Here is a 24,326-nt window from a genome sequence, read left to right on the forward strand (position 1 = left end):
GGGATAGATTTGGAACAAGGTTGTGGGTAGAAAAAGCAAGTCTGCAGGTGGCGTTTTTTTGGATTAGCTTAAAAATAGTCCACAGACACCGAGACCTTGGTTTAAAGGAAGCGTTTTGAACCTTCGGGTTCTTGTGACTGGAGTTGAGAACCTGTTGGCTGGAGAATGATACAACTACACATTGTTAAAGGCACGCACAAAGCACTTGTAAAAAGTCATCTTTTTATTTGTGAATTAGTTTTCAATTCACTACACATAAGAGGTGTCAGTATGTGTAACAGCTCAGTGACGAAGCCCTTGTGCTAGCACTGCCAGACTGCTGCTGTCTGACTCTGCCCAGCTGCAGCCTTCAGCTGAATTCTGCCTCACTTGTAAATCACTTTGGATAAAAGCATCTAATTAAAACTGTAACAAATTGTAAACTGTGGCAGATTCAAAACAAAGGCTATAATACTGCAACTCAATAAAGACTTACATGTAGCACTGAATCCGTATAAACATTTTAAAACGTTTTAAAAAAAAAATCTTCCACAAAACACATAAGGCACTTATGAGCTGTAGTTAACAAAAGGAAAATGATAAATTAGTGTTTGATACATGGGCAAAAATGGGCAGGTTTCATTAAAACATGAATAATTGCCTTCTGTGCATATGATTATGTATTAGGAACAAAGGAATGTTTCTCACTAAGCACTATAACATTATGATTATGTGCTACAAAGGTAGTGTGTTAATAGAGAATTGTCCAATTTCCAAATTCAAAGCAGCTTGAATCCTTTGAAAATCGTTAAGCTTATTGCCCAAACATTTTCTGCCACTATAATCAATGACTGGGAATTTGGATATTCCAAATTCAAATCATATAATCATGCAGTTTCATACCGACCAGGAAGACACCAAGAAACACCAAAAAAAAAAAAAAAAAAAAAAAAAAGAAGAAGAATTGCAAAAACAAATTGCATAAGCCACCAACATTCTGAAATGGAGAAACCAGAAACAGCAAACACTTGTAAAAAAAAAAAAAAAAAATTATGATATTGGGTTTACGTATAAATAATTTGAAATTAACAATGGCCTGTTTTTTTTTTAGCACAACACGAGAAATGTATAAGAATATTTGCATCACTGACAATGGGGGAAAAACATAGCGAAGAAAAGAAAAGGTAGTGTTTTGCTCTGTCACTAAACACTCAGTCTTCCTGAAGATAACCAAGATGAATTTCATTCATTTAAAGATGAATGAGTGGTGCAGCTGATTTAAATACTATAAAATGAAATGGTTCATTTCAATCATCCACAAGCACACCTGAATGTTTTACATAATGCTATTTTAGAGGCACTACCTCTAAAAAGAAGTAAAATTGGCCTTTATAGTAGAGTGTAGTTTAGTTTTTGTCTTGTTAGTGTTTCTTTAGTTCAGTATTGCCTTTGCTGCAGTCCTGATGTTAATCCCTCTGTCAGTCCTGAAGAATTTCAGTCGTTAACATTCTTATAAATATGCTATTCTTTCTATAGTAACAACTTACACAATGACTTACATGGCAGATCACATAATCAGATTTAAAAACGTGTAATTGTTGATTATGGTGAAGTTTGTGTGTGGAGATGTTTATTTAACGTTCATGGTGCTCTGTATCTGTCAGGTAAAGCCTGAGCTTTATGTTTTCTGACATGGGAGTGTCTTCAGGACAGAGGAGTTTGCGCTTTACATTTTCTTGGTAACATGGCAACATGTCTTATTACAAAAAGGAGAGAACGGTGTGGAAAAGCTGCGTGTGTTTATAGCTGCTATAATGTAAGCGACCACAGGAACTAACTTGTTTCACGGATGTTCCCCAAAATTAAAGGTTACTATAAACAGATAAAAAGCATGACTTTCCTTTCATTAAGAAATAAACATTGTAATTTTTAAAATTGTAAATTGGAAAATTGCTGTGGTATAAGAGGAACAGTTGTTCCTTCATTGAATATTTTCCTATAACAGCACTCCCTGTTGTATTTTATTCCTTACTGAACAGCTGTTTCACTTCACTTCGCTTTACAAGTTGCAACACCTGCTAGAGTGCAAAAAGAAATGACTTATAGTCTATAGAACTTTTCCAGACTATAAGATAAGGGTTGGTTCTGTCAGATTAGTCTTATCCGCAACAGCAAAAGTGAAAATAAAGCCATAAATGTTCGAGGACATTTGAAAAAACAGGACTGCAGCAGCAGCTTGGGTGTATTGCCAAATCTTTTACCATAGATGAAGAAAGTGTAGAGTGCCAGGCAGGTCCTCTGAGCGAAGTGGGTAAGCAGTAAAGCGGAAACCGAGCTGCCAGAATGGTAATGCATCAGGACTGTTAGACTTGCTGTGCAGTGTTATACTGGGAACATGCTTCTCAATTTACCCCGTATTAGTAACAAACACTACGTAAACCTGACTTAAGCCATGCATGCTAAAAAGGCACTAGTGCAAGAGGTCAGCTTCTTTTCAGCTGAAATACAATAAGAAATGTGGTACCAATGAAATTTTTTTAAAATGAAAAGGCTAATGGTGACAAGCAGTTGCACATTAGATACACTTGAATTTAGCAGGTGTACTGTACCTTAGTGAAATATAAGGAAAGAAAAATCTGTTTTTTTTTTTTTTTCCAGCAAAAACTAATTTCAGGACATTGTTTCAATAAGAAAAAAAAAGGCATTTTGGCATTGCAAAAATTAAATAATTGCTTGAAAGGACATCCCATTAACTACTACAGTAAAACCGGTGTTCTGTGCATAGCACTTTTAGTTTGTGATTCTAAACCTGTCAGTAAAATGATTTAAAAGCACTTTTTCCCAAAGCGTTTTGTGCAGGAGTGCGTGCTTGATATTGTACATTCCCTGATGAGTGTCGCACACTATAGTGATGATTTCTTCACCTCCGTCCTCCGTGTCGGATTTCTGTCTATTCACACCTCCTCGTAGAAAGCCATCTGAGTCATGTAGGCCGAGTTCCTCTGCAAAACACCAGCAAACAGTCAGAACCGTTTCACTGTCTCTAAAGAGCCGAGCTGAAAACGCTCTTATTTCTTAAAAACAACCAAAACCATCAAAACCTTGACCTGTGAAAATAGCTTACTGGTACGATCTAGCCCAACTCCATAAGGTCCTGTAATTGCTGTCTGTCTATTTAAACTCTTTTTTTTTTTCTTTTAACGTTTTTCCATGTTATTAGTGGAACAGTGAACAAATAAATAAGAATTCTGGAAAAAACACAATGTGTGGACTTCTTTATATTTTATGAGGATACACACAACCAATAAATGAACAAAATGTAAACTATACCCATCTCTGAAACACTGTTAGCCAACAAAAATCAGCAGCAGGAACTTGTGAAGTTAGTGAAGTTCTGAACCAACAGAATACTTTGCCAAAAAAAGTGCCGAATCTCACGCTTGGTGATATGCAGTGGCTTAATGCAGTGGACAGCCCATTCGTCAAAAACCTGCCGTCTGAATTCAAGCTAGAATATTACCTGTCCCGTCGTTCATCACGAATAACATAGCTTTTCAATATAGGCATGATGATCCAAAGGTTGTTTGGTCTCTTGCGTGAGGTCCATAAAGACATGGTTTTTACCAAGGTTAGTGTGGAAGAATTCGAGTGGCCTGCACAGAGCCCTGACCCCAACCCCAATGAACACTTTTGGGATGAGCTGGAACACCAAGTTCACGTCAGGGGATGATCGATGGTCAGGTCTCCTCATTTGGCCATATAGTGCAGTTACCTACATAATTGTGGTCTATTTTTACTTTTTTGCCAGACCTGGCATTACTGACTTTGTGACTTTTTGATAATTTGGAAGGCTTTGGAAACTTTCAAGTGAAAAAGGCACTGCTGCTAATCCTGCCAAAAAAGTCTAAGCCAAATTAGGTAGGTGACTATGCGTACACAATGTCTACACTTAAATCAGTCAATAAATGCATAGGGAAACAATTATGAGTTATACCTTGGGTAGGAATACAATAAACTGCCAATTACTTTACAGGATGGATGCTAGTCTGGGACAAGCAGATATCATATCCGAGCTATATGTTTCAAAATAAACTCTAGTTCCTATTGTCTTCTGCAAAACAAAAGCTTTCGTACATGTGTGTTTTTAAACATGATGCACTTCAGTACTTTAACTATACTGCATTGGCATGCTGCACTACACACATGGGCTAAGACGCAATCTGGCTAACGGCAGAATGATTTTTATGAGGGGGATTACTTACCATGCACGGATGACAAACGATATTTTCAGAATCAGGAACATGCAGGTATGTGGAAACACTGATGAAACCGAGGAAAACAGAATGCAGCAAAAGGTGTGTGGAAGCGGCTGTGTGGTGGAGTGCCGATTTGTGAATGGAGGGCGGGGCCAGAGAAGGGGAGTGGTAAGGAGTGCGCACCTGCGGGGAATTTAACTAACAAGCATTCTGTGTTGCAGTGAGCGGAGGCGAGGATCAGAGAGAGAAAGACGAGCGCCTGGAAAGAGAGAGTGCACGAACCAGCCCAGAGCAGTGTATGTGTGTGTATAGGTGTGGGGAACAAGCCGTGACCGCTGAGAGTGGGGGAAAACAAAAGCGGAAAAAAAGGTTGCGAATAAAGAGCCTCTGGGTTGTGCTAAGCCTGTCTCCTGCTTCCTCATTTCAGCCCGATACAGTGAGTTTGTCACAAGGTGTCATATAGCTCTGCTGCTATAAGTAACAGTTACAACATGGTTCGACATATCGACAGAAAATAAAGACTTTAGCCAGACTCAAATCATTTTTTTTAAACCTGTAATATGAGGAGAGAACATCACGGCTCATAGCCGAGACATTTACCAGGGATTTGCTGATTTTTGTCACAAAAAGTGCTACATCAAAAACTTTATCAAGAGAGGAGGTTAGGTTTCCAGGCAACCAAAACATGGGACTGGTGGTTTGTTTATTATTTGCACAGCCCTGTTTTAGATAGTATTTAGCACACATATAAGATATGCAATGCTTCAAAACAATGTAAGGCAGAATTAAAGAACTGTACAAGCAGGCAGCTCTTGCCACTGACTGAATCTCCATTATCTGCTGACACCAGTTATACAGAATCCCACTTGATTTTACAAGAGGTTACACAGAGTGCACTTTGCTGATGCTGTGGTGTGGGCTTGTGTGTGACTTACGTTGCTGTGGGGGATGTAGGGTGGCTCGGCGTAGCCCCTCAGGCTGTAAAGTCCTGCCTGCTGCTGCTGCTCCTCTAGCTTCAGAGACTCGATCTCTGACTTCAGCTCTTTCAGCTGATCCTGGAGGTGCTTGCTCTTCTCCATGTACTCTAGCCTGGTGGGCATGCATGCACACACACAAGCACATGCACACACACAAGCAAACGCACACACACAAGCAAACGCACACACAGACACACACACACAAGTTTATATCCCACAATAAATCATCTCATTATAATGCTTACGCCAAAAGCAGGCACATGTACTAAAATAAGGAGTAGTAAATTGTCAGTAAATTGTTTCCTGTGAAACATTAACATGTTGTGACATTACAACAGCACATTGTACCGTTCACGTTCGATCTCCATGGACAGTCTCTTCATGTCCGAGTCTTTGAAGTCCAGTCGGTATGAGGCAGCCATGCCCAGCTGCATCTCTGTACTCTCAGGGCCGGGCGGGGGTGGAGGACTGGGATATGCAGCTATCAACTGAAAAACAGCAAAATACACACACAATATTTTCATTTCAGTCACTGTATTTGGATATTTGCTAAAAAGTAAACCTTATACTGGAATAGGACCTGACTGATATGAAATTTACTGACATATAATATTAAATACTGACATTATAATAAAAAAGCATTTCTATTTTATTAGTCAACTGTATACTAGACTTTACTTTGCATATTTAGAAATAGCAGCAAAAATAAATTAAAGGTCATCTAAGAAATCTAAAGCTAATGTCAGTTTTACTGGGTATGTTGTTTTGGTGATCTCCAGCAGCTTCTGCTTGGCTCTGCGTTCTGCGTCTTTGGCCTCGCTCAGATCCTGCTTTAGATGGTCAGCCTCCTTTAACCTGGAAGGCACAAATGAAAGACAGACTCACTCTTGGGCGTTCTGCTGTATGCCATCGCACACAAACTGAATTAAAATGCAGAGAAAGCTCTGAAAGTAGACCTCCTCTCTGACTGCTCCACCAGTTTTACAGCTAGCTGCTCCGCCTCCCTCATCTTCTGCTCCATTAGCCTGTGCTCCTCTTTGGTCTTGAGGGCCGTGACCTCCAGCCTCTGTCTCTCCTGCTCTGCTTCGGCTGCTTTGTGAGCCAGCAGCTTTGCCTCCTCCTCAGCAATCTGGGCCTTCTCTGCCAGCAAGTCAGCCGTCTCCTCAGAGCGCAGCTATGTGGAGGGATGAAAATAAGAGAGTCTGACAAACATGCATGTACGACGTCACTGAGACTCTGCATGTAGACCAGAGCAGGACGAAATACTATATTCCATGAGATACAAACCATAGAAAACTGTGTAAATTTGATTTTTTTCTACTATTTATTTAAAGATCTGTATACGGACTGACTCTTTAGCTCTCATCTAAGTACAATACATTGAGTTACTTTCTGCATGTTGCCAAGTTTCTCACCAGAGCTTCATTAGCCATACGAGCCTCGTCCTGAAGCTGAAATAGTCGGCGCTCCATCTCCTCCTTAGCTCGCTCTGCGTCCTCCCTCAGCTGCTTCTCCCGCGCTAGAATCTGACGTTCCATCTAGAACAGATAAGAAACCCACACGATGAAAATGAGTATGAAAAGCTTCTTGACCAAACCCAACACCAGAAAACAAGGAGAGATTTGGCAACTAACTCCAGTGTAATAAAAAAAAAAAAAAAAAAAAAAAGTAAAACATTATAGGGAAATACAAGAAGCAGACCTTTTTCCTAGCCTTCTCTTCTTTGGCCTGAGCCTTCATCTGCTGCACTTCAATGGAGTCCACCTTCCTCCGCCTCATGAAGAGGTCATGGTTCCCAATACACAGCTGTAAGATCTTGGAAATGCAAATGGGAAACATTTAATATAATATTTCTTAACATAGCATTTAATATATTGTAAAATGTACTAAAACATGGGGAATATTTATACAGATAACTTACCAACTTATTCACTCTGAGTTGTGAAGAATAGAATTTAAAGACATCCTTCTTTTTGTCCAATGGCTTAATAGTAAACTGTTTGCGTAACACAAACACGAGATTTTAGAGTTACATTGGGAAATACAAGGACACACATCAGGACACTGTACTGTTCAAAGCCATTCACCAGGTCACTCACTCAGTTATAATGCTGAATCTGCTATGCTCTGGCACAAAAGCACTAAACCATATAGACATTTAGTTCAGTATGTTTCTGTGGAACCGGTCCAATCCAATACCTCTTTCTCACTGTAGGAGATGTTGCGGATACCACTCCAGGGGAAGGACTTCTGGGGATTCAGTTTGCTATTGGGGCTGTAGATATGAAGTCCCTGTGCATCGACGCCAAGCAGGAGCTCCTTGTCTCTCTTATTTTGCTGAAAAAGCCATAACAAGTTACCCTTTTAACTCTGTTTATTCTAGATATATTCAAAACATAAACAAGACTTTAGATAAGATGATGACTTACTGTGATTGAAAAATAGCTAACGCCATACATGTCGAGATCCTGTGCTATTTTCAGATACTCCATCTCAGCTTCATCCCTGAAAGAATATATGATGAGTAGAAGACAGACCTGCTTTCTATTTATTTTGTCTTCTCTTGGTTTCATGCTGAGTGCCAAAATTATTTCATTAATTCATTAGGAGCACATTAAGGCCTGCCTTTTTTTTTTTCTTTAATTAATTTATTATTCAGAAAATTATGGTTTACTAACGGATATTAGTAACTACAAATAATACATGAATGTAATAATATTTAATAGGTACAGCTTTGTAAAATTTTCTTTTTCAGATGTACTGGGTATAACAATATACTCCCAGAAGCTCAAGCTAAACATTATTATTATATTATTCTGCCCTATGTATTGTAAGTGGATATCTGGGATTCAGCCAAACAGGGAAAAAAAACAAACACTACAATCTCTCATCATCATGAATGAAATATGATATCAAATATAATGAGTGTGTTTAAGTAAATCCTGAACATTTATGCTTCTTCCCAAACCACTTAACGAAAATGTGCAAAAGCATCTACAAATCACAATCATCTGGTCTTTAATGTAAAACGTGGACTATGAAAACATGAAAACAATACGTGTATGTTGTTTTACCTTGCTATATTTCTATGTTCAGCATACCAAGCTGTGATTTTCTCTTCCCACATCTCTGGTGTCATCTGATACTGCATCAGGACCTGCAGAGTCACATATATAAAACCACTGAAATTGGGTTTATTATTTAATTCTTCACTCGGATTGCTCAGAAGGTGTTGATTCATTTTTATAACAGCAGCTCTTACAGTATTTCCAGCAGCAAATCACATGTTTCTATTAATACACTCCTAATATGTTATCATTTAACAGTAGCAGCTCAGTAACAGCTCATTCAGAGGGACTTGTATGGTGGGCACTCCATGCAATCCAAGTTTAACAACGAACAGATCAAATGTGTTATTTAACAAAGAAAAGCATACATTATAACCAGTGATATGGTAATGTTTTCTCTAACGAGATTTATTTTAAAATTTTGAAAGGAGTCTCTAGTTCCAGTGCTGTTTATAGCTCGTATAACATAAAACACTAAATGTAACTATAAACAGATAAAAAGTATGATGCATCGCTGGCAAAACTGCTGTGGTGTAAGAGGAATGAAACACTTTGGGGTGTTTTTGTAATGCATCATTGATTATTTTCCTATTACATCATGCATTTTTGTTGTTTTATTCCTTACTTAAAAGGTCACAAAATTTTATTTGATAACAATTACATAAAACAAAGCAAATGTAGATTTGCTCATTCGTTTCTTATGCAAATCGGTTCTAAATGCTTGGGAGTCAATAGTTACCCTTTTAGGCAAGAGTTCATCTTGGGCCAAGAAGCCTGGCTTGTGGAAGTTTGGGTCATAATCCCCATACTGCATAAAAAAATAAATGCAATGTAAGCACACAGTAGCAACATTTACACACAGTCTGAAGATCTGTTAGTGATTTGACTCGATGCCTCGATCACATTAAATAAAAACTTTACGTATGAACTTAAGCTGGACTAGCGTAAGCTCTAGCATGTCAATCCCAGTGAAATTTCCATCCAATCACAGGAGGTAGACAATCTATTAAGCGACCCATTAAACAGAAGAATAACAGCACTGCAAAGTTTTGGATTAGATTCATGACTGGTAAGGTGTGGAAAAATTCATTATAAATATCCAACTAATATTTTAAAAGCAAAATGCAGAAAAAAGAGAGACAGTTTTCTCTTCTTTCTCTATGGCAATGATGACCCTAAATGCTTCTCTCTGCATGCAATACATTTGGTTCGGACTGCAACAATACATACAGGGAAATAGAAATTTTAAACGGATCACATTGATGAACCTCTCTCTGAAAAACAATCATTACCAATGAAGCTGTAGAACAGCGAGACTCGTAGCATGACATTAAGTGGAAATAATAGTAGAACTATTTTTAACATTGTATTACGAAAACTCACCTTGGCTTGAACAGCATATGACGCCAGAAGGACCGAGGCCTCTGGAGAGCAAAATATCTCCTCATCTAATATTTGTTTCTTTACCTTGGTGAGATATAGCAAATTGTGGAACATTATTGTGAGAGTTATACCAATAACTTGAACATAAAAACTACATCAGAATTATAACCACTGATAAACTCTCACTCACTTGTAAGAAGAAAAGGTGCTGTGTGATTTCCTGAACAAGTTCGTCCTCGACTTTTTCAGGAAAGAATTTAGCAAGAAAGTGAAACGTTATAGGAGAGTCCGTTGGTACATCTTGATCCAAAACCTGGGTAGAAAGAAACAGTGAGGGGAATGTTATGTAAATGTAATTTTTTCACCAAACTAAGAACTTTGAACAGAATTCATGCTGAATATGTGTGAAAAAAAGGAATTAAATTGTGCATAATCATTTAAACAGAGAAACCGAGTAACTCCACTTACCCGTTTATCAGGCTTAAGCCAAGCATATGTGTCTTTCACAGTGTAGCGGAGGCCAAAGAACCAAGTTTCCCTCAGTCCAATAGTTCGGCACACCAGATCAAACAAGTCTTTCCCTTTCCATTTTACCTAGTAATGATAATAATACAATAACAAGCATCACAATTACTGGAATGCAATATTATATTCTATAATATAACAGCACATTACATTACAATATTATATAATATATTAATTATGAAGACCCCTTTAAAGGAAAGATCGGGATAGTATGCATCCTCAGCACAGATTTATGAACACAATTTAATTATTTAAATATTAGATTCATTATATAAATGTGTAATTAATAAAATTGAAAATGAGTAATATTTTGGCTCTTTATTGGAGCCATAAATCTTTTTATTTCTGAAATTGTCGTGCACAGAACACATTTGGTTCACGCTGGCATTATTACTAAACTTGTTGAGTTGATTGAGGTTTGGATTAAATCCATTCAAAAAAGCATCTTCAACACTGTTGCATATTTTTAAAAACATTCTCCAGAACTGGGTACATTCAAAAGAGCCTGGGTACAGACTGGATAAATTTGAAAGGAAAATGTTAAAAACTCTGACTTAAGCCCTATTTGCATTGGATTAGTTTTACACGGAGAGGTGAGGTAATATAAATACTTGGAATTTTAGTCCTGCCTGAATCCCTTATGTCAGTGATTTTTACAGACCGAGTGTTTCCGTGTGTGGAAAGATAACACTGTATTTTACCTTCTATAAAATGACCAACATAATTAACCCCATGGTAATATAAATCGCATCTGAAGTCCAGCGTGTCTTGTGTCTTATTTTTCATAATTATTATAAAGATACTCCTGGAACCGGTCTTTTTAAAATCTCCCACCAAAAACAAAATAAAACAAAGTACAGGCCAAGTTTAAAATGCAGGAGAATAAACATTTAAAAGATCTTGTGAGGAAAAAGAGGCTTACAGGGTTTTAGGTAAATTGTGGAATTTCTTGCACAAGTAAAGCCTACATACATGTTATGGGCATGTTGTGGTTAAGAACTACTAACGATCAAGTGTAACCTGCATGGCAACAACCTCTATAACAAGTGCTTACATCAATCAGCCATAACATTAACCCCCTCTGCTTAACATTGTGTAGGTCCCCTTTGTGCAGCCAAAACAGCTCTGACCCATCGAGGTATGGACTTCACAAGACCTGAAGGTGTGCTGTGGTATCTGGCACCAAGACATTAGCAGCAGATCCTTTATGTCCTGTAAGTTGTGAGTTGGGGCCTCCATGGATCAGACTTGTCTAGCACGTCCTAAAGATGCTCGATTGGATTGAGATCTGGGGAATTTGGAGGCCAAATCAACACCTTGAACTTTTCCTGAACAATTTTTGCAGTGTGGCAGGATGCATTATCCTGCTGAAAGAGGTCACTGACATCAGAGAATACTATTGCCATGAAGTGGTGTACTTGGTCTGCAACAATGTTTAAGCAGGTGGTACGTGTCAAAGTAACATCCACATGAATGCCAGAACCCAAGGTTTCCCAGCAGAACATTGCCCAGAGCATCGCACTGCCTCCGCCAGCTTGCCTTCTTCCCATAGTGCATCCTGGTGCCATCTCTTCCCCAAGTAAGCGACACACATGCACCCACCCATTCACATGATGTAAAAGAAAACGTGATTCATCAGACCAGGCCACCTTCTTCCACTGCTCCATGGTCCAGCTCTGATGCTCACGTGCCCATTATAGGCGCTTTCGGCAGTGGACAGGGGTCAGCATGGACACTCTGACCGGTCTGCAGCTACGCAGCACCTTACACACCAAGCTGCAATGCACAACAATGTGTGTTGTGACACCTTTCTATCATAGCCAGCATTAACCTTTTCAGCAATTTGTGCTAAAGTAGCTCTTCTGTGGGATCGTACCAGACAGGCTAGCCTTCGCTCCCCACATGCATCAGTGAGCCTTGGGTGCCCATGACCCTGTCGTCGGTTCACCGGTTGGCCTTCCTTGGACCACTTTGTTAGGTACTAACCACTGCATTCCGGGAACACCTCACAAGACCTGCCACTTTGGAGATGCTCTGACCCAGTCGTCTAGTCATCACAATTTGGCCCTTGTCAAAGTCACTCAGATCCTTACGCTTGCCCATTTTTCCAGCTTTCAACACATCAACTTCAAGAACTGACTACTCACTTGCTGCCTAATATATTCTACCCCTTGACAGGTGACACTGTAATGAGATAATCAATGTTATTCACTTCACCTGTCAGTGGTTTTAATGGTATGGCCGATCGGTGTAAACCTGTAATAAGCTCCTGGTTGTCATGTGATCAATACGCGCGTGTGTGTGTATATATATATATATATATATATATATGTATATATAAAGGGAGACTGCTGCATCCCTAAATTCAATCTAAATTACCTCACAGCTGAACTCCATCTCTGCATCCATGGTGATGACTTTGACTTTAAAAGTCTTGGGTTGTTTCTTTTTAAGACCCAGAATCGACATTTTGAGCTTTTTAATGGCCTTAAAGTAGAAAGAAATCAATGAGCATAGAATAAATAGTCAACAATGCAGAATATATAACAATGACATGATAAGAATAAGGGTTCCTATTTTATGAGTGTGTGTGTGAACAGCATGTGTGTACCTAGCCATGGTGTTTAATGCACATCAGGTGATATATAAACTACATGACCTGTGAGCAGCTGCAGGTATGTGATATGACTTACACAATAAGCATACGTGTATATGTGTTTATGTAATAACAATGTTTTCGTAACGGCTGTCAGCCATATGCACTAGTTTCTCATGCAGTCTATTTAGTTATGTTGCTAATTTGTTAGCTAATGTTGCCTTGCCTCATATGAAACTCATTAAACTAACTTCGCTGTTAGACAATAGCTGTAGCTAACTGTAGCAAGCAAGTTAACTAATAACTTACAATGTAAAAAATACTCATAATAAATGAACAAAAATGACAAGCAGTTGCTGTTTTTTTAGGTTTATTTTTACTGTCTTCCTGGCCACATGTATAACAGAAAATTTTAAATCTTAATAACAGAAAACTCATAATATAAGAAATCTTAATCAGCACTTAAAAAGTGCTGTCTAGCTAGTTAGCGAATACCAACCCATACCCAGCGCTCACTGTATAGCTTAGTTATTTTAGTTGGATTTAACTAGCTAGTTATGCCCAAATCAATTAGTTGTTTTTGACACCGGATTCTTTTGCAGTTTTGTGAAGAAAATAGCACGATAAATGAAAGAAAATCACTACCTGACTCCCTCAGTCCTCCGGTTATTGTTCCAGGCCGAATCCCCGGAGTAAAGTTTCCGATTTCCCCCCACAAAGGCGAACAACAAGGCGGATGAAAGTTGCAGCTTGCACCGCAGCTAATCAACTAGCTGACTAGCCTTTTCGCGCTACATTCAATCAGCATAAAACTAACGCCAAGTGAACACATCTGCCACGTCAGCTGGGATCATATCGATAAATATAAAGGTATTGTATGGCTATTTCGCATGCTGCTGCGATTTAATATTTGGCTAAGTAGAGGAAGATTGTTGGCAGAAGTTTGCATGTAGAAGCTCTCTACAGGCGAACAGGAGAACAGCAAAAAAAAAAGTTCAATGCAACTTACACTCTCCTGTAGGAGTTCACAAACTTTCTGCAGCCATGGCCTTCTTTCAATCTCTAAAATCTCCACAGATCTTCTCATGATTGCAAAACAAATTCATTTTATGAATACAGTCCAAGAATTCAACCTGCTATACCCAGAGCCCAAACCAGTTACGCTGTCTTATAATGTAAATGTGCAATATTTTTGTGTCTTATAAAGTCATATTTTTAATAATAGTTGTTAGATTTGTAGGTGGATGTTCCACAACATTGAATGTAACTATAACCTGATAAAAACTGTGACATGTCATGTCATTCTTTGATTAATAAAAAATGTAATAACACAAGAGAAAAAGAGGAAGAGGAAAAGAGGAAGCACAAGAGGAAAAAAAAACATTTGGGACATGCTGTTATAGGAATTCTCGATTCTGATTGGTCACAAGTTGTTGATTAATTTTCTATAACAGCAGCTCGGGCAGTAGTGCCGGCTACAAAGCAACTCACAGGTTAATATTAACGTGCTCGTTCTAAACACTCCACATAACTTAAGCCTAATAATAAATGCTAAACATATTTTGTTATGTAGCAAAGCTGTATAATTGTTGCTGTGGTGAATTTTTCTGTAAGGAGATGTTTAGTTAACAAGGAGTCTCCAGTGTAAGTGCTTTTTAACAGTCAGTTTTCTGCCAGGGGAAAGACTTCAGGACAGACGACTTTGTGCATTGTGCTTTTTATTTCATCGTAAGTGAGAGAAAAGAGACAGGCTGCTGAGGGAACAACAGTTTATAGCTGTTATAATGTAAGTAATAACAGGAACTAACTTGTCTTGCAGATATTCTACAACATGAATGTGCAGTTGTATGCAAACGTTTGGGCACCGTGGACAAATGACATATATTGTTGATTTTCCAAATGAAGAGAAGTAAACGCAGTAAAACAGTAAACTGCTGCAGAAAACGATTAAAAAAAAAATGAATGTAATGTTAATGCAGAGCTACCTTACATTTGATGAACCTAAAAAAAAAAAAAAAAAAAAAAAATTGTGGCATATGCAAAAGTTTGGACACCCTTCCAGTTAACGTCTCAGAACTTAATACACTTGTTAAGGCCTTAATTAAGCATTAGGACTCATTAACTCATTAGGCAGATCAAGAACTGCGATTATGAATAACAATTCCAAAGCATAATAAATAATCTGACTCTTCAAACACTCTGTTAATACTCAACAAACATGGGCTCTTTTAAGCAGCTGCCTGAGCATCTGAAAATGAATCTATGTATACTGTAGTATATAGTGACAAATCAGTTGTATTCTTGTTTCCCATAAGTAATGGCAGATACCAGGACCTTCGCAGATGTGAAGAATATAGTTCTTTCTGCCCACAAAAATACAGGGCCCAAGGAGAAGATTGAGTTCTTCAACACCTGGGCTGAGAGCTATGAACAGGTAACCAATACAAAAGCACACACTTTTAGATGCTTATTGTTACAGCTGCTCTCGTTACTGAACCTCATTCACTATGTAATGAATGTGTCTGAAATTGTTTTTGAAGGATACCGCAATATTGGACTACCGTGCTCCTTTTTTAGCTGCAGAATGCATTGCTTCATACTTCACCAGCGAGAAAGAGAGAGCCATTATTCTGGATGTGGCATGTGGGACAGGGCTGGTCTGTGGACATGTAGGAGAACAATTTTCATGGTTTAATATCATTTTTTATGTTATTTCTCTCTTCTTTTGACTCACATGATTTACTTGATTGGACATCTAAGATAGTGTGAATTATTGTCTTTCTGCAGCTGAGGAAAATGGGGTTTCGTAACTTTGTGGGAGTGGATGGAAGCGAGAAAATGTTGAATTTGGCCACAAAAACAGGCCTTTATCAGGAGCTTAAGCAGTGCATGCTGTGTGAGGATCCCTTGCCTGTACAAGACGGTAATAAACTTTTCGTATACAATTTTGAAAATGTGAGACCCCAGATTTTTTTTGGGTCATGGATTATTAATCAGACCGCCCACACTACAACATTTTCTCAAAATAAAACACTTTCACATTATGCTCAGGAATCAGGTGTTCCATCCAGTGATACTGACTGACTTAATTTCTAATGAACACACATGGTGGATGACAGTTTCACACAAGACAGTCATCATCCCCTCTTAAACTACACAATATTATGTCATAAATACTGAACATGATTTACGCATCCAACGCTATAGCCTAACATAACATATGTAATGAAAATACAGTGCCTTGCATAATTATTCACCCCCTTGTACTTTGACACATTTTGTAGTGTTTTAACCTGGAAGCGAAATGCACTTAATTGGGGATTTTGAGTCATGAATGTACACAAAACAGCCCATAGTATTGAAGTGGGATTAAAAGTCAATATAGTTTTCAAAATTATTTACAAATTAAAAAAGATAAACGTTGTGATTACATAAGTAATCACCCCTGTTGCTGTGAAAGCCTTAAATTAGTTCTGGTGAAACCAGTTGCCATGAGATAATTACACATAGTCCACACAGTCCACCTGTGTCAATGTGATTTTAATAGAAACACACCTTTTTGTGGAAGGCCTCAGAGTTCGTTAGAGAACATAACTAAACAAACAGCATTATGGAGACCAAAGAGCTATCAAAACAAAGCCATGGAAAGAATATCGAACAATTGTGACTTTGCCTAGAGAACAAGCTAGTGACTGGGTAAAGAGGGCTTCAGGCAGTGATTGAGAATTCACTTGGTTATAATTCCTGTAGTGCATGCCATAGTTTGGTTTTGTGTTTGAAATTCTGGGGAAATACAATCTGATTCAAATTACATAACTAGAGATTTAATTAATAACATATCTTTTTAGATTACTTAAGAAGAATGTGTCATTTAATCACATTGGATCCTTTGCGGATGACTGCTGATCTTTCATATACTATGTTTATAGAATAATAATCTTGTATAGTTTCAGTAAAATGCAAAAATTAAAACGAGGAGCATACATAATACAGCGTATGTCTGTCAGGGCTCTGTACTCTGTCCACTCCTTTTCACAGTATATATGGAGGTTTCCTCTGGATATAGTCAATATTGCTATTGTCATCTGTTATTATTTATTCACTAGAATAACAAGGTCTCCCACAAGAAAAAGACTAGTCAGCTCATAAAGGTCTCAGATATATAAATAACAGAGATATTTTCTCAGTCATAATGATGGCTCTTATGCACTTCGTAATTTGTGATTCACTGCTATCAAAAATGTAATCAAAGAATCCATTAAAAGTAAAAAATCTGATTAGACATTCTCTCAGATGTAGTCTATTCTGACTATAGGTACTCGCAGTACTTGCAGTCCACTGTTACCCAGCACTGTATAGGACTAGTTTTACTCAGATCACTCTTTTTATCATTTCAGAGTCATATGATATTGTAGTAATTGTGGGAGCTCTGAGTACTGGGAACGTGCCAGTGGCGATCATCAAGGAGCTCTGGCAAGTCACCAAGCCGGGTAGGCACATCCTGATCAATACCTAATGCATGCACGTTCACATGAAGTCCATTATATGTTCTCATTTTCAGGCATGTAATGAAATGTTTGCATATGAGAGGCGAAATCTGGGCATTTCTTTTTAAACTACATTGCTTTTTCCTACAGGTGGCTATGTGTGCATGACTACAAGAGGAAATGCTGATAATCTCGAGTACAAAGCAGAGCTGGAACGTGTGATTCAAGCGATGGAGGAAGAAAAGAAATGGAGTCGTCTAGCTGTCAGTGTAGTGGACAAGTGGGAGAAGGCGGTGTCTGAACACGAGTGTGGATACATACCTGGAGTCGTTTATCTCTATCAGAAAGCTTATTAAATACAGATGTGATTGTGCTAGAATAGTGCTAGGAGCTGGGAGAAAAGACACGTTTTACATATGAATGGCCTTTAAATAGTAGCAGTAGACTAACTGTGACTTTATGTGTAATATTTAGGCAGGTGAATAGGACAAAAACAATGACTAATAAAAACATTTAAAGAGAGATCATATTCTTGAAGTATTTTTGATTAAAATCTCAATATAAACAATAATACTACTGCAACAGTATGCCTATTGTTTAGCTGATCATGTTTAAAAAATATTTCCAAGTCCCAGAATTAATGAGGCAGGCTAATATTTAACATTGAAACAGTGCAAAAAAGTGCTGATATTTAGATACAAAGTTAAACTTTTTTTTTTTTTTTTTTGAAAAATGTCTCCACAGTAAAGTCTTGCTGTTAAGTAACGCTGTTATCCACAGTAACTAAATGGGAATCAAAATAATGAGTGATTTATATCATTAAAAGCAATATTCAAAACTATATTATGTAGATTAATAATAAACTCTATTATTAGTAGTATTATATGTAAATTATACCTTAATACTTTGTTGATTTCTTTATTCTGACTGGTCACAAGGTGTTGATTAATTTTCTATACCAGCAGCTCTGAGAGTAGTTCCAGCTACAAGGTTTCTTTTATGGCACTTTTTCTAGTATGTTATCAGTGCTATCTAGAGAAACTTTTCATTTACAGACGCTTGTATGGTGGACTTAATTGAGGTAAAGTTGTTCCTTAAAATTTTCCACCACAGGAAAGACAAAGGGCCTTCTGGTTTCTCAGCAACATGAAAAGCATTTTTGTCTTATTAACCTCAAGAGAGAGAGAAAAAAGCAGAGGCTGGTGAGGGAATGACATTTATAGCTGCTACTGTGTAATGTAAGTGAAAACAGGAACTAACCTGTTTTGTGCACTTTCCACAACATTAAATGTAACTATAAATTGAAACTAGAAAACTGAATCAAAAGACTTCAATTCAAAAAAAAGTAGAAATGTTTGTTATTAAGCCTTTGTAGTCTGTTTCTGAAGAGCCCACAAGAAATGCTTAAAAACATTATAACAAAAACAGGTATTTATCCAAATATTGATCAGAGTTTCTACAATTTTGTTCAGGTTTTTTTTTTAATATATATTTTTTTCATTGATAAATAACTGTTAATACCGGATGTCCCAAAAGTCTCCATACATATGGGACTATGTATGCCAAAACCATGTTGGTTGTGTCTTCATCAGTGGATGTTCGTGGACGTCCGCAACACTTCCAGGCTTTTTGAATTTGTTAATAAGTTTGGCAGCAGTGTTGTGTGTGATGTGCTTGCCATGCTTCCTGTTATAGTCCATCGCAACCTTATGACAACTTCCCGATCCAGCCATGAGAATGATTTCAATACGTTCTGCTGCCGGTGATCCAGACCTCCCCCCCCTTCACTCTGGACCTGTCCACCGGCAATGCTTCACACTGCCACGAAAACGCTTCAGCTGTTTTCCATGGACTACACCAACACACATTGTGCTCACACACACGCACACTACAGTGTAAACCCATATGAGTATGGGTTCTCTGTTGAGCCTGGTTCCTCTCAAGGTTTCTTCCTATCACCATCTCAGGGAGTTTTTCCTTGCCACCGTCGCCCTGCTTGCTCATCAGAGACAGCACACACACACTTCACTTTACTTTTGTTTGTGTAAAGCTGCTTTGAGACAATGACCTTTGTAAAAAGCGCTATACAAATAAAAATTAATTGAATTGAATTGAATTCTTTTGTCAAAGGCATTCGTAAAGGCTGTCTGAAAAAATATATATAATATAAACTAAGTATGAAAAACTTTGGAAGACATTTTGCTAAAATGTGTTAATTTCCCTAATTGCTAATTGGGCCACTCTGTAGATCCATATTAGGGATGGGAAACATAGTTTGATTTTTAAATAGATTTGTCTATTTGTCTAATGTCAGCAATAACAAACGTTTCTGATCACACTAATAAACACTATGGAAAGATGTTTTTAATGATTGTTGAAAATAATATGTTTTTAAAGCAACAAGAGATCCTATCATAAAAATAATCATAATGTATGTTACAAAAATAAAAAAATGCATAACATTTACATTTATGGTATTTGGCAGATGCCCTTATCCAGAGCGACTTACAGAAAGTCTCTGTCAATAGACTGATACTGGTTCACTAGGTCATGGACTAAGAATACAGTCAGTCTAAAAAACTCTGTCGGGGAAATAATGTAGTAAGAAAAGCACACAGACAGCACAAGAGTTTTATTTTTTTCAAATAAAGTGTTAATTTGAGTACATGAAGAGGTAGGTCTTTAGTCGTCATTTGAAGACATCTAAGAGAAGTTCATTCCACCAGCTAGGTGCCAGAACAGAGAAGAGTCTTGATGCATGCCTTCCTTGTACCCTGAGAGATAGTGGGACCAGTCGAGCAGTGCTAGAGGATTGGAGGGAGTTTGATGCAGTGCGGGGTTTGTGTTAAGTGCTTACACTGGTGTTCCATTCCACCGGCGGAATAGAAGGGAACTTATCAATATAAACAAATGAATTATTTTATCGCCACAAGTCTGTTATAAGATTAGTCAGGACACTGTTGGGTTTCTGTGTGTAGAGTATCATGACTCTGTGTTTAGCTGCTGGTGAGGAGGGCGATGGGAAATGGGAGGGTGTGAGCCCCCTGCTAGGCAAACAATACACACCTCTCCACAATAACACTGTTACAGATATAAATCAGACAGCACAACTAAAGCTTTTTTGAAAGTGTAGTAAAACACCGTATACAACCGCCACAGTAAAATTACAACTTTTGAGCCATTATGAGCCATTATCCTCAACTGTGGAGTGTGACCTCACAAATAAATTTCAATGCTGAACCCGGGTATGCCCAAAACAGGCGAAATTCCATATTTTGGCTTCTGGTAAAAGGTAGGTGGGTGGTGGTCCATTTTTGGCTTTGTAGGCAAGCATCAGTGTTTTAAATCTGATGCAGGCAGCTAGAGGAAGCCAGTGGAGGGAGTGTAGCAAATGGGTGGTGTGGGAGAACTTAGAAAGGTTGAAAACAAGTCATGCAGCTGAATTCTTGATCAGTTGCAGAGGTCGAATGGCCCGCAGAGGCAGACCTGCCAGGAGCGAGTTGCAGTAGCCCAGTCTGGAAATGTCAAGGGACTGAACAAGCACCTGAGTGGCCTGTGTGGATAGAAACGGATGAATCCTTCTGATGCTGTAAAGGAGAAATCAGCAGGATCAGCATGAGCATGTCAGATTAGCAGTGTGAGAGGAAAAGGACAGTTGATTCATGGTTCATGGTTACCCCAAGGTTATGTGCAGTGACTGAAGGTGAGATCTGAGAGTTGGGGATGAATCACCTGGGGTTTGAATTTCAACAGCAGTTCAGTTTTGAATCAAATTCAAAACGAATTGCTTTGAGATTATATCCATTCTACCTCTATCTATTCATCAGTATTAACAAATCTTAATATCCTCCTGAGACCCAACAATTCATTTTTGTCCTCCGTGGGGGACAGGAGTCTGATACCTCTAAGTCAAGCACAATTAATGCAATCTTTTTGGGTCCTACTGTGCTGTCAAGAGGACATCCTGGGCTTTCTAGTGATGCCACAGTTGTGGGGGTGTGGCTAACAGAGCACACAGACTTTCTTTTCAAAATGGCAGCCATTGCAGCTTCCACATTTTATGGCACCAAGGGAGGTAAATGATCAATTTTTTGCAGATATTATGTTTCTCTTGCTAATAATCAAATTGTTTCTTCCACATGAGAGTCTTGACTTCAGTTTAGTAAGATTTCAGAAATGTACAGTAATTTTAACCCTTTCAAAACATAACTTTTATTCAATGTCCTTTGTAGTGGACACCAGGGCTTACTAACTCCTGTTTTGAACCAATTTCCATTCTTCAGGAAGCAGAGGGCTGAGTGATGCAGAAAGGATTTTACTTAGAATTGTGGAAGGGGATTCAGATTTAGAGCTGTCAGGAGATGAGGTAGAGGAGGGCCAGACAGTACAGCAGGAAGGTGAAAGCTCAGAGGAGGACATATCATCTTTTGAGGAGCCTGAGCAGGGACAAAGTGATGACACCCGCTGTCCATTATGGATAAGAAGCAATGTGTAAGCTAGGGCTCTGAAGTATATTGGTATTACAGTGTCTAGAAAAGGAAATGAGAGCCTTTTTAGTTGAAGTTACATGCACACAAATGTACAGTACACAATCAGTTAAAAGCTTGACTTGGCAAGCTATTGACCTTGTTGATTTATATAATTAATAATACATTTGCTAAAAGTGCATTAAACTATACCTCTCCTTTCCTTATCAATTAAGTTTCAACCCTGTTGTGGAGGAGAACACTGTGCAAGACAATGCTGGCCACAACCACCAAGACTGGAGGCCCTCTGATTACTTCAAACAGTACATAGATAACCAGGTTTTTGAGAAAATGTCAGAACACACAAACCAGCGGGAGGTGCTCATCTCTGGAGGCAGCCTTAAAACCACTCCAGAGGAGCTGAAAACCTTCTTTGGCATATCTATGTACATGGCATGCCTCGGATACCCTAGGATCCGGATGTACTGGGCAGCGAAGACGAGGGTCCCAGTCATAGCCAATTCAATGAGTCGAGACAGATTCTTCAAGATTAGGCAGTCCATCAAACTCACAAATGATCTTGATGTCTCTGCAGAGGAGAAAAAGAATGATCCCCTCTGGAAGGTAAGACCTCTCTTAAACAGAGTGCAACAAGGCTGCCTCAATCTGCCAAGACCAGGGAAGGCCTGTGTAGATGAGCAGATGATACCCTTCACAGGTCGGTGTCCTGTACGGCAGTTTGTGCCAGGGAAACCAAATCCCACAGGACTGAAAGCATTTGTGCTTTCCAGTCCCAATGGTCTGGTGCTGGATTTTGAAGTTTACAAGGGCCGGAATACGTTCACTGACCAGCAGCTGGGAATCGGAGGGAATGCAGTCGCTCGGATGGCACAGTCTCTTCCAAGAGGAACACACCTGTACTTTGACAGATATTTCACTTCTATCAAAGTACTGGATATGTTGAAAGCAAATGGTCTCCTGGGAACAGGGACCATTATGAAAAATAGAATCCCTGCACTGTGCAAGTCAAAGATGTCAGATGACACCAAACTAAAAAAACAAGGAAAAGGTGCATCCGAAATGGTTGTCAGAAAACCATTAGAGGTTGCAGTGACGAAGTGGCAGGACAATAAGGCAATTCTGATGGCCTCCAGTGTCCATGGGATAGAGCCCCAGGACAGCTGCCTGAGATGGTCAGCAAAAGAGAAGTGCCATGTAACTGTGCCTAGACCTGCTGTTGTGGCTGAGTACAACAAAAATATGGGTGGAGTTGATTTGTGCGACCGCATGATCAGCTTTTACCCAATGTCAAGCCGCACAAGAAAATGGACCATCCGTACGGTCCTGCATTTCTTTGACCTGGCGGCCACAAACAGCTGGATCGAGTACAGGTCAGACCACCAGGTCTCTGGGAGACCAGAGAAGGAGAGACTTCAGTATTTTGACTTCAAGCTGCTGCTGGCTGAAGAAATGATTGCTCAGGCACAGAGTAGTCAAGGTCAACAGGTTCACAAGATGGCCAGTGATGATGAGATGAGCACTGATGATGAAGAGTACATTCCAGCAAAGAAGAAGAGGCCTGTTGAACCACAGCCCAGTGATGATGTCAAAAAATATGGGGCGCTCCATTTGCCAAAGATGGTAGAGGCAGTACATGCATCACGGTGCAGGAGAGAAGGATGCAAAGGGAAAACATTCATCAAGTGTATTAAATGTAACATGTTTTTGTGTGTTTCAAAGACAAAAAACTGCTTCCTGTTGTACCATGCATGATCTGTTTAGTGCCGTGTATGACAACCCAGCTTTAGGTGACTATCAAGTGTGCGGAATGCAGTTTAATCAAAAAGCTCCACTAGGAGATTTAATTCCTAAAATAATGTTTTAGTGTTCATATGTGCTTCCTTCATCTAACTGTTCAGTTCATGAATCGGTTCATGTTTTGACTCAGTTCATGAAAAAAGAAATTTTAACAGAAATCTGCGTGAAAATGAATACGTTACATTCATTACATTCTGTGATCAAAAAAGACCTGATGTCCACTTCAAGGGACAGATGATAAAAAATAAATAAATAAAATTTTTGAAATTTTTTTTGCTGTAACATGTTTCTTTCAACCACAATACTTAAATTATCTAAAAAATTTCTAAATATTGAAAACTTTTTTCTTCTGGGTCTCAGGAGGATATTAATCTGTTCATGTTAGAAGACAGAGTTCTTTTTATCCCATCACTAGATGGCAGCCTTACTGCACAATTAGTTCCAGTTTCTGACAATTGCTTTTGTCTGCTGATCTTTCATTTGCTCAGGTATATTTGAGCCAGCAGAATATTGATCACTAGAGAACAACAATCTGCACTTTTTCTCTCAATTTAGATCTAAATAATAGAAATAGTTGTAATAAATTAATCATACAAGGAGGAACATTTGAAGCTTACAGGATTTGAAGCTTATTTTCCTACAGCAGGATGAGATTATATCTTGAGAAGCTAAACAAAGCTATTCTCTCTACTTTATTAGTCAGTCCTCCTTTTCTCTTGAAATTGTTCAAAACATCTTCCTAACTAAAGAAGAGTTAGGAAGGGCAGCAGT

General features: G+C 38.6%; 3 protein-coding genes across 6 annotated transcripts; 2 read left to right on the forward strand and 1 right to left on the reverse strand.

The window, feature by feature from the left end:
• Window positions 1-205: 205 nt before the first annotated feature.
• nf2b (NF2, moesin-ezrin-radixin like (MERLIN) tumor suppressor b) lies at window positions 206-13,568 on the reverse strand. The gene is made up of 17 exons (XM_026938676.3): window positions 13,430-13,568; window positions 12,568-12,675; window positions 10,132-10,257; window positions 9,854-9,976; window positions 9,664-9,747; window positions 9,020-9,088; window positions 8,287-8,369; window positions 7,642-7,717; window positions 7,412-7,549; window positions 7,134-7,208; window positions 6,914-7,027; window positions 6,628-6,750; window positions 6,169-6,386; window positions 5,965-6,067; window positions 5,561-5,700; window positions 5,171-5,324; window positions 206-2,981 (listed from the first exon to the last, which is right to left on the reverse strand). Exons 2-17 carry the CDS (start codon window positions 12,655-12,657, stop codon window positions 2,934-2,936), a joined length of 1,764 nt encoding a protein of 587 aa, XP_026794477.1. The 5' UTR covers window positions 12,658-12,675; window positions 13,430-13,568; the 3' UTR covers window positions 206-2,933.
• Window positions 12,699-17,795, forward strand: mettl27 (methyltransferase like 27). Of its 4 annotated transcripts, none has more exons than XM_053240317.1 (7): window positions 12,699-12,863; window positions 14,462-14,570; window positions 15,100-15,218; window positions 15,325-15,453; window positions 15,572-15,707; window positions 17,182-17,274; window positions 17,422-17,795. In XM_053240317.1, the coding sequence occupies exons 3-7, from the start codon at window positions 15,102-15,104 to the stop codon at window positions 17,625-17,627; spliced, it is 681 nt and encodes a 226-aa protein (XP_053096292.1). In that variant the 5' UTR covers window positions 12,699-12,863; window positions 14,462-14,570; window positions 15,100-15,101; the 3' UTR covers window positions 17,628-17,795. The 4 variants fall into 4 exon arrangements, with proteins under 4 accessions (XP_053096292.1, XP_026794481.3, XP_026794479.3 ...); XM_053240316.1 differs by lacking the exon at window positions 12,699-12,863 and adding an exon at window positions 13,517-13,654; XM_026938680.3 differs by lacking the exon at window positions 14,462-14,570.
• A 3,328-nt stretch (window positions 17,796-21,123) lies between these two features.
• LOC113524451 (piggyBac transposable element-derived protein 3-like) lies at window positions 21,124-23,875 on the forward strand. Its single transcript, XM_034308028.2, has 2 exons — window positions 21,124-21,346; window positions 21,974-23,875. The coding sequence occupies exon 2, from the start codon at window positions 22,089-22,091 to the stop codon at window positions 23,508-23,510; it is 1,422 nt and encodes a 473-aa protein (XP_034163919.2). The 5' UTR covers window positions 21,124-21,346; window positions 21,974-22,088; the 3' UTR covers window positions 23,511-23,875.
• Window positions 23,876-24,326: the final 451 nt, after the last annotated feature.

This window comes from Pangasianodon hypophthalmus, chromosome 15 (assembly GCF_027358585.1).
Source record: "Pangasianodon hypophthalmus isolate fPanHyp1 chromosome 15, fPanHyp1.pri, whole genome shotgun sequence".
Classification (NCBI taxonomy): Eukaryota; Metazoa; Chordata; class Actinopteri; order Siluriformes; family Pangasiidae; genus Pangasianodon; species Pangasianodon hypophthalmus.

Coding starts and splice junctions, on each gene's coding strand:
- LOC113524451 (XM_034308028.2), top strand. CDS start 22,089: ATGTCAGAACACACAAACCAGCGGGAGGTGCTCATCTCTGGAGGCAGC.
- nf2b (XM_026938676.3), bottom strand. CDS start 12,657: ATGTCGATTCTGGGTCTTAAAAAGAAACAACCCAAGACTTTTAAAGTC. Junction 6,751..6,913: donor AAGAGAAGGCTAGGAAAAAG/GTCTGCTTCTTG, acceptor TATCTGTTCTAG/ATGGAACGTCAGATTCTAGC. Junction 2,982..5,170: donor CCTACATCCCCCACAGCAAC/GTAAGTCACACA, acceptor GGTGTTTTGCAG/AGGAACTCGGCCTACATGAC.
- mettl27 (XM_053240317.1), top strand. CDS start 15,102: ATGGCAGATACCAGGACCTTCGCAGATGTGAAGAATATAGTTCTTTCT. Junction 15,454..15,571: donor CAGGGCTGGTCTGTGGACAT/GTAGGAGAACAA, acceptor GTCTTTCTGCAG/CTGAGGAAAATGGGGTTTCG. Junction 17,275..17,421: donor CTGGCAAGTCACCAAGCCGG/GTAGGCACATCC, acceptor TTTTTCCTACAG/GTGGCTATGTGTGCATGACT.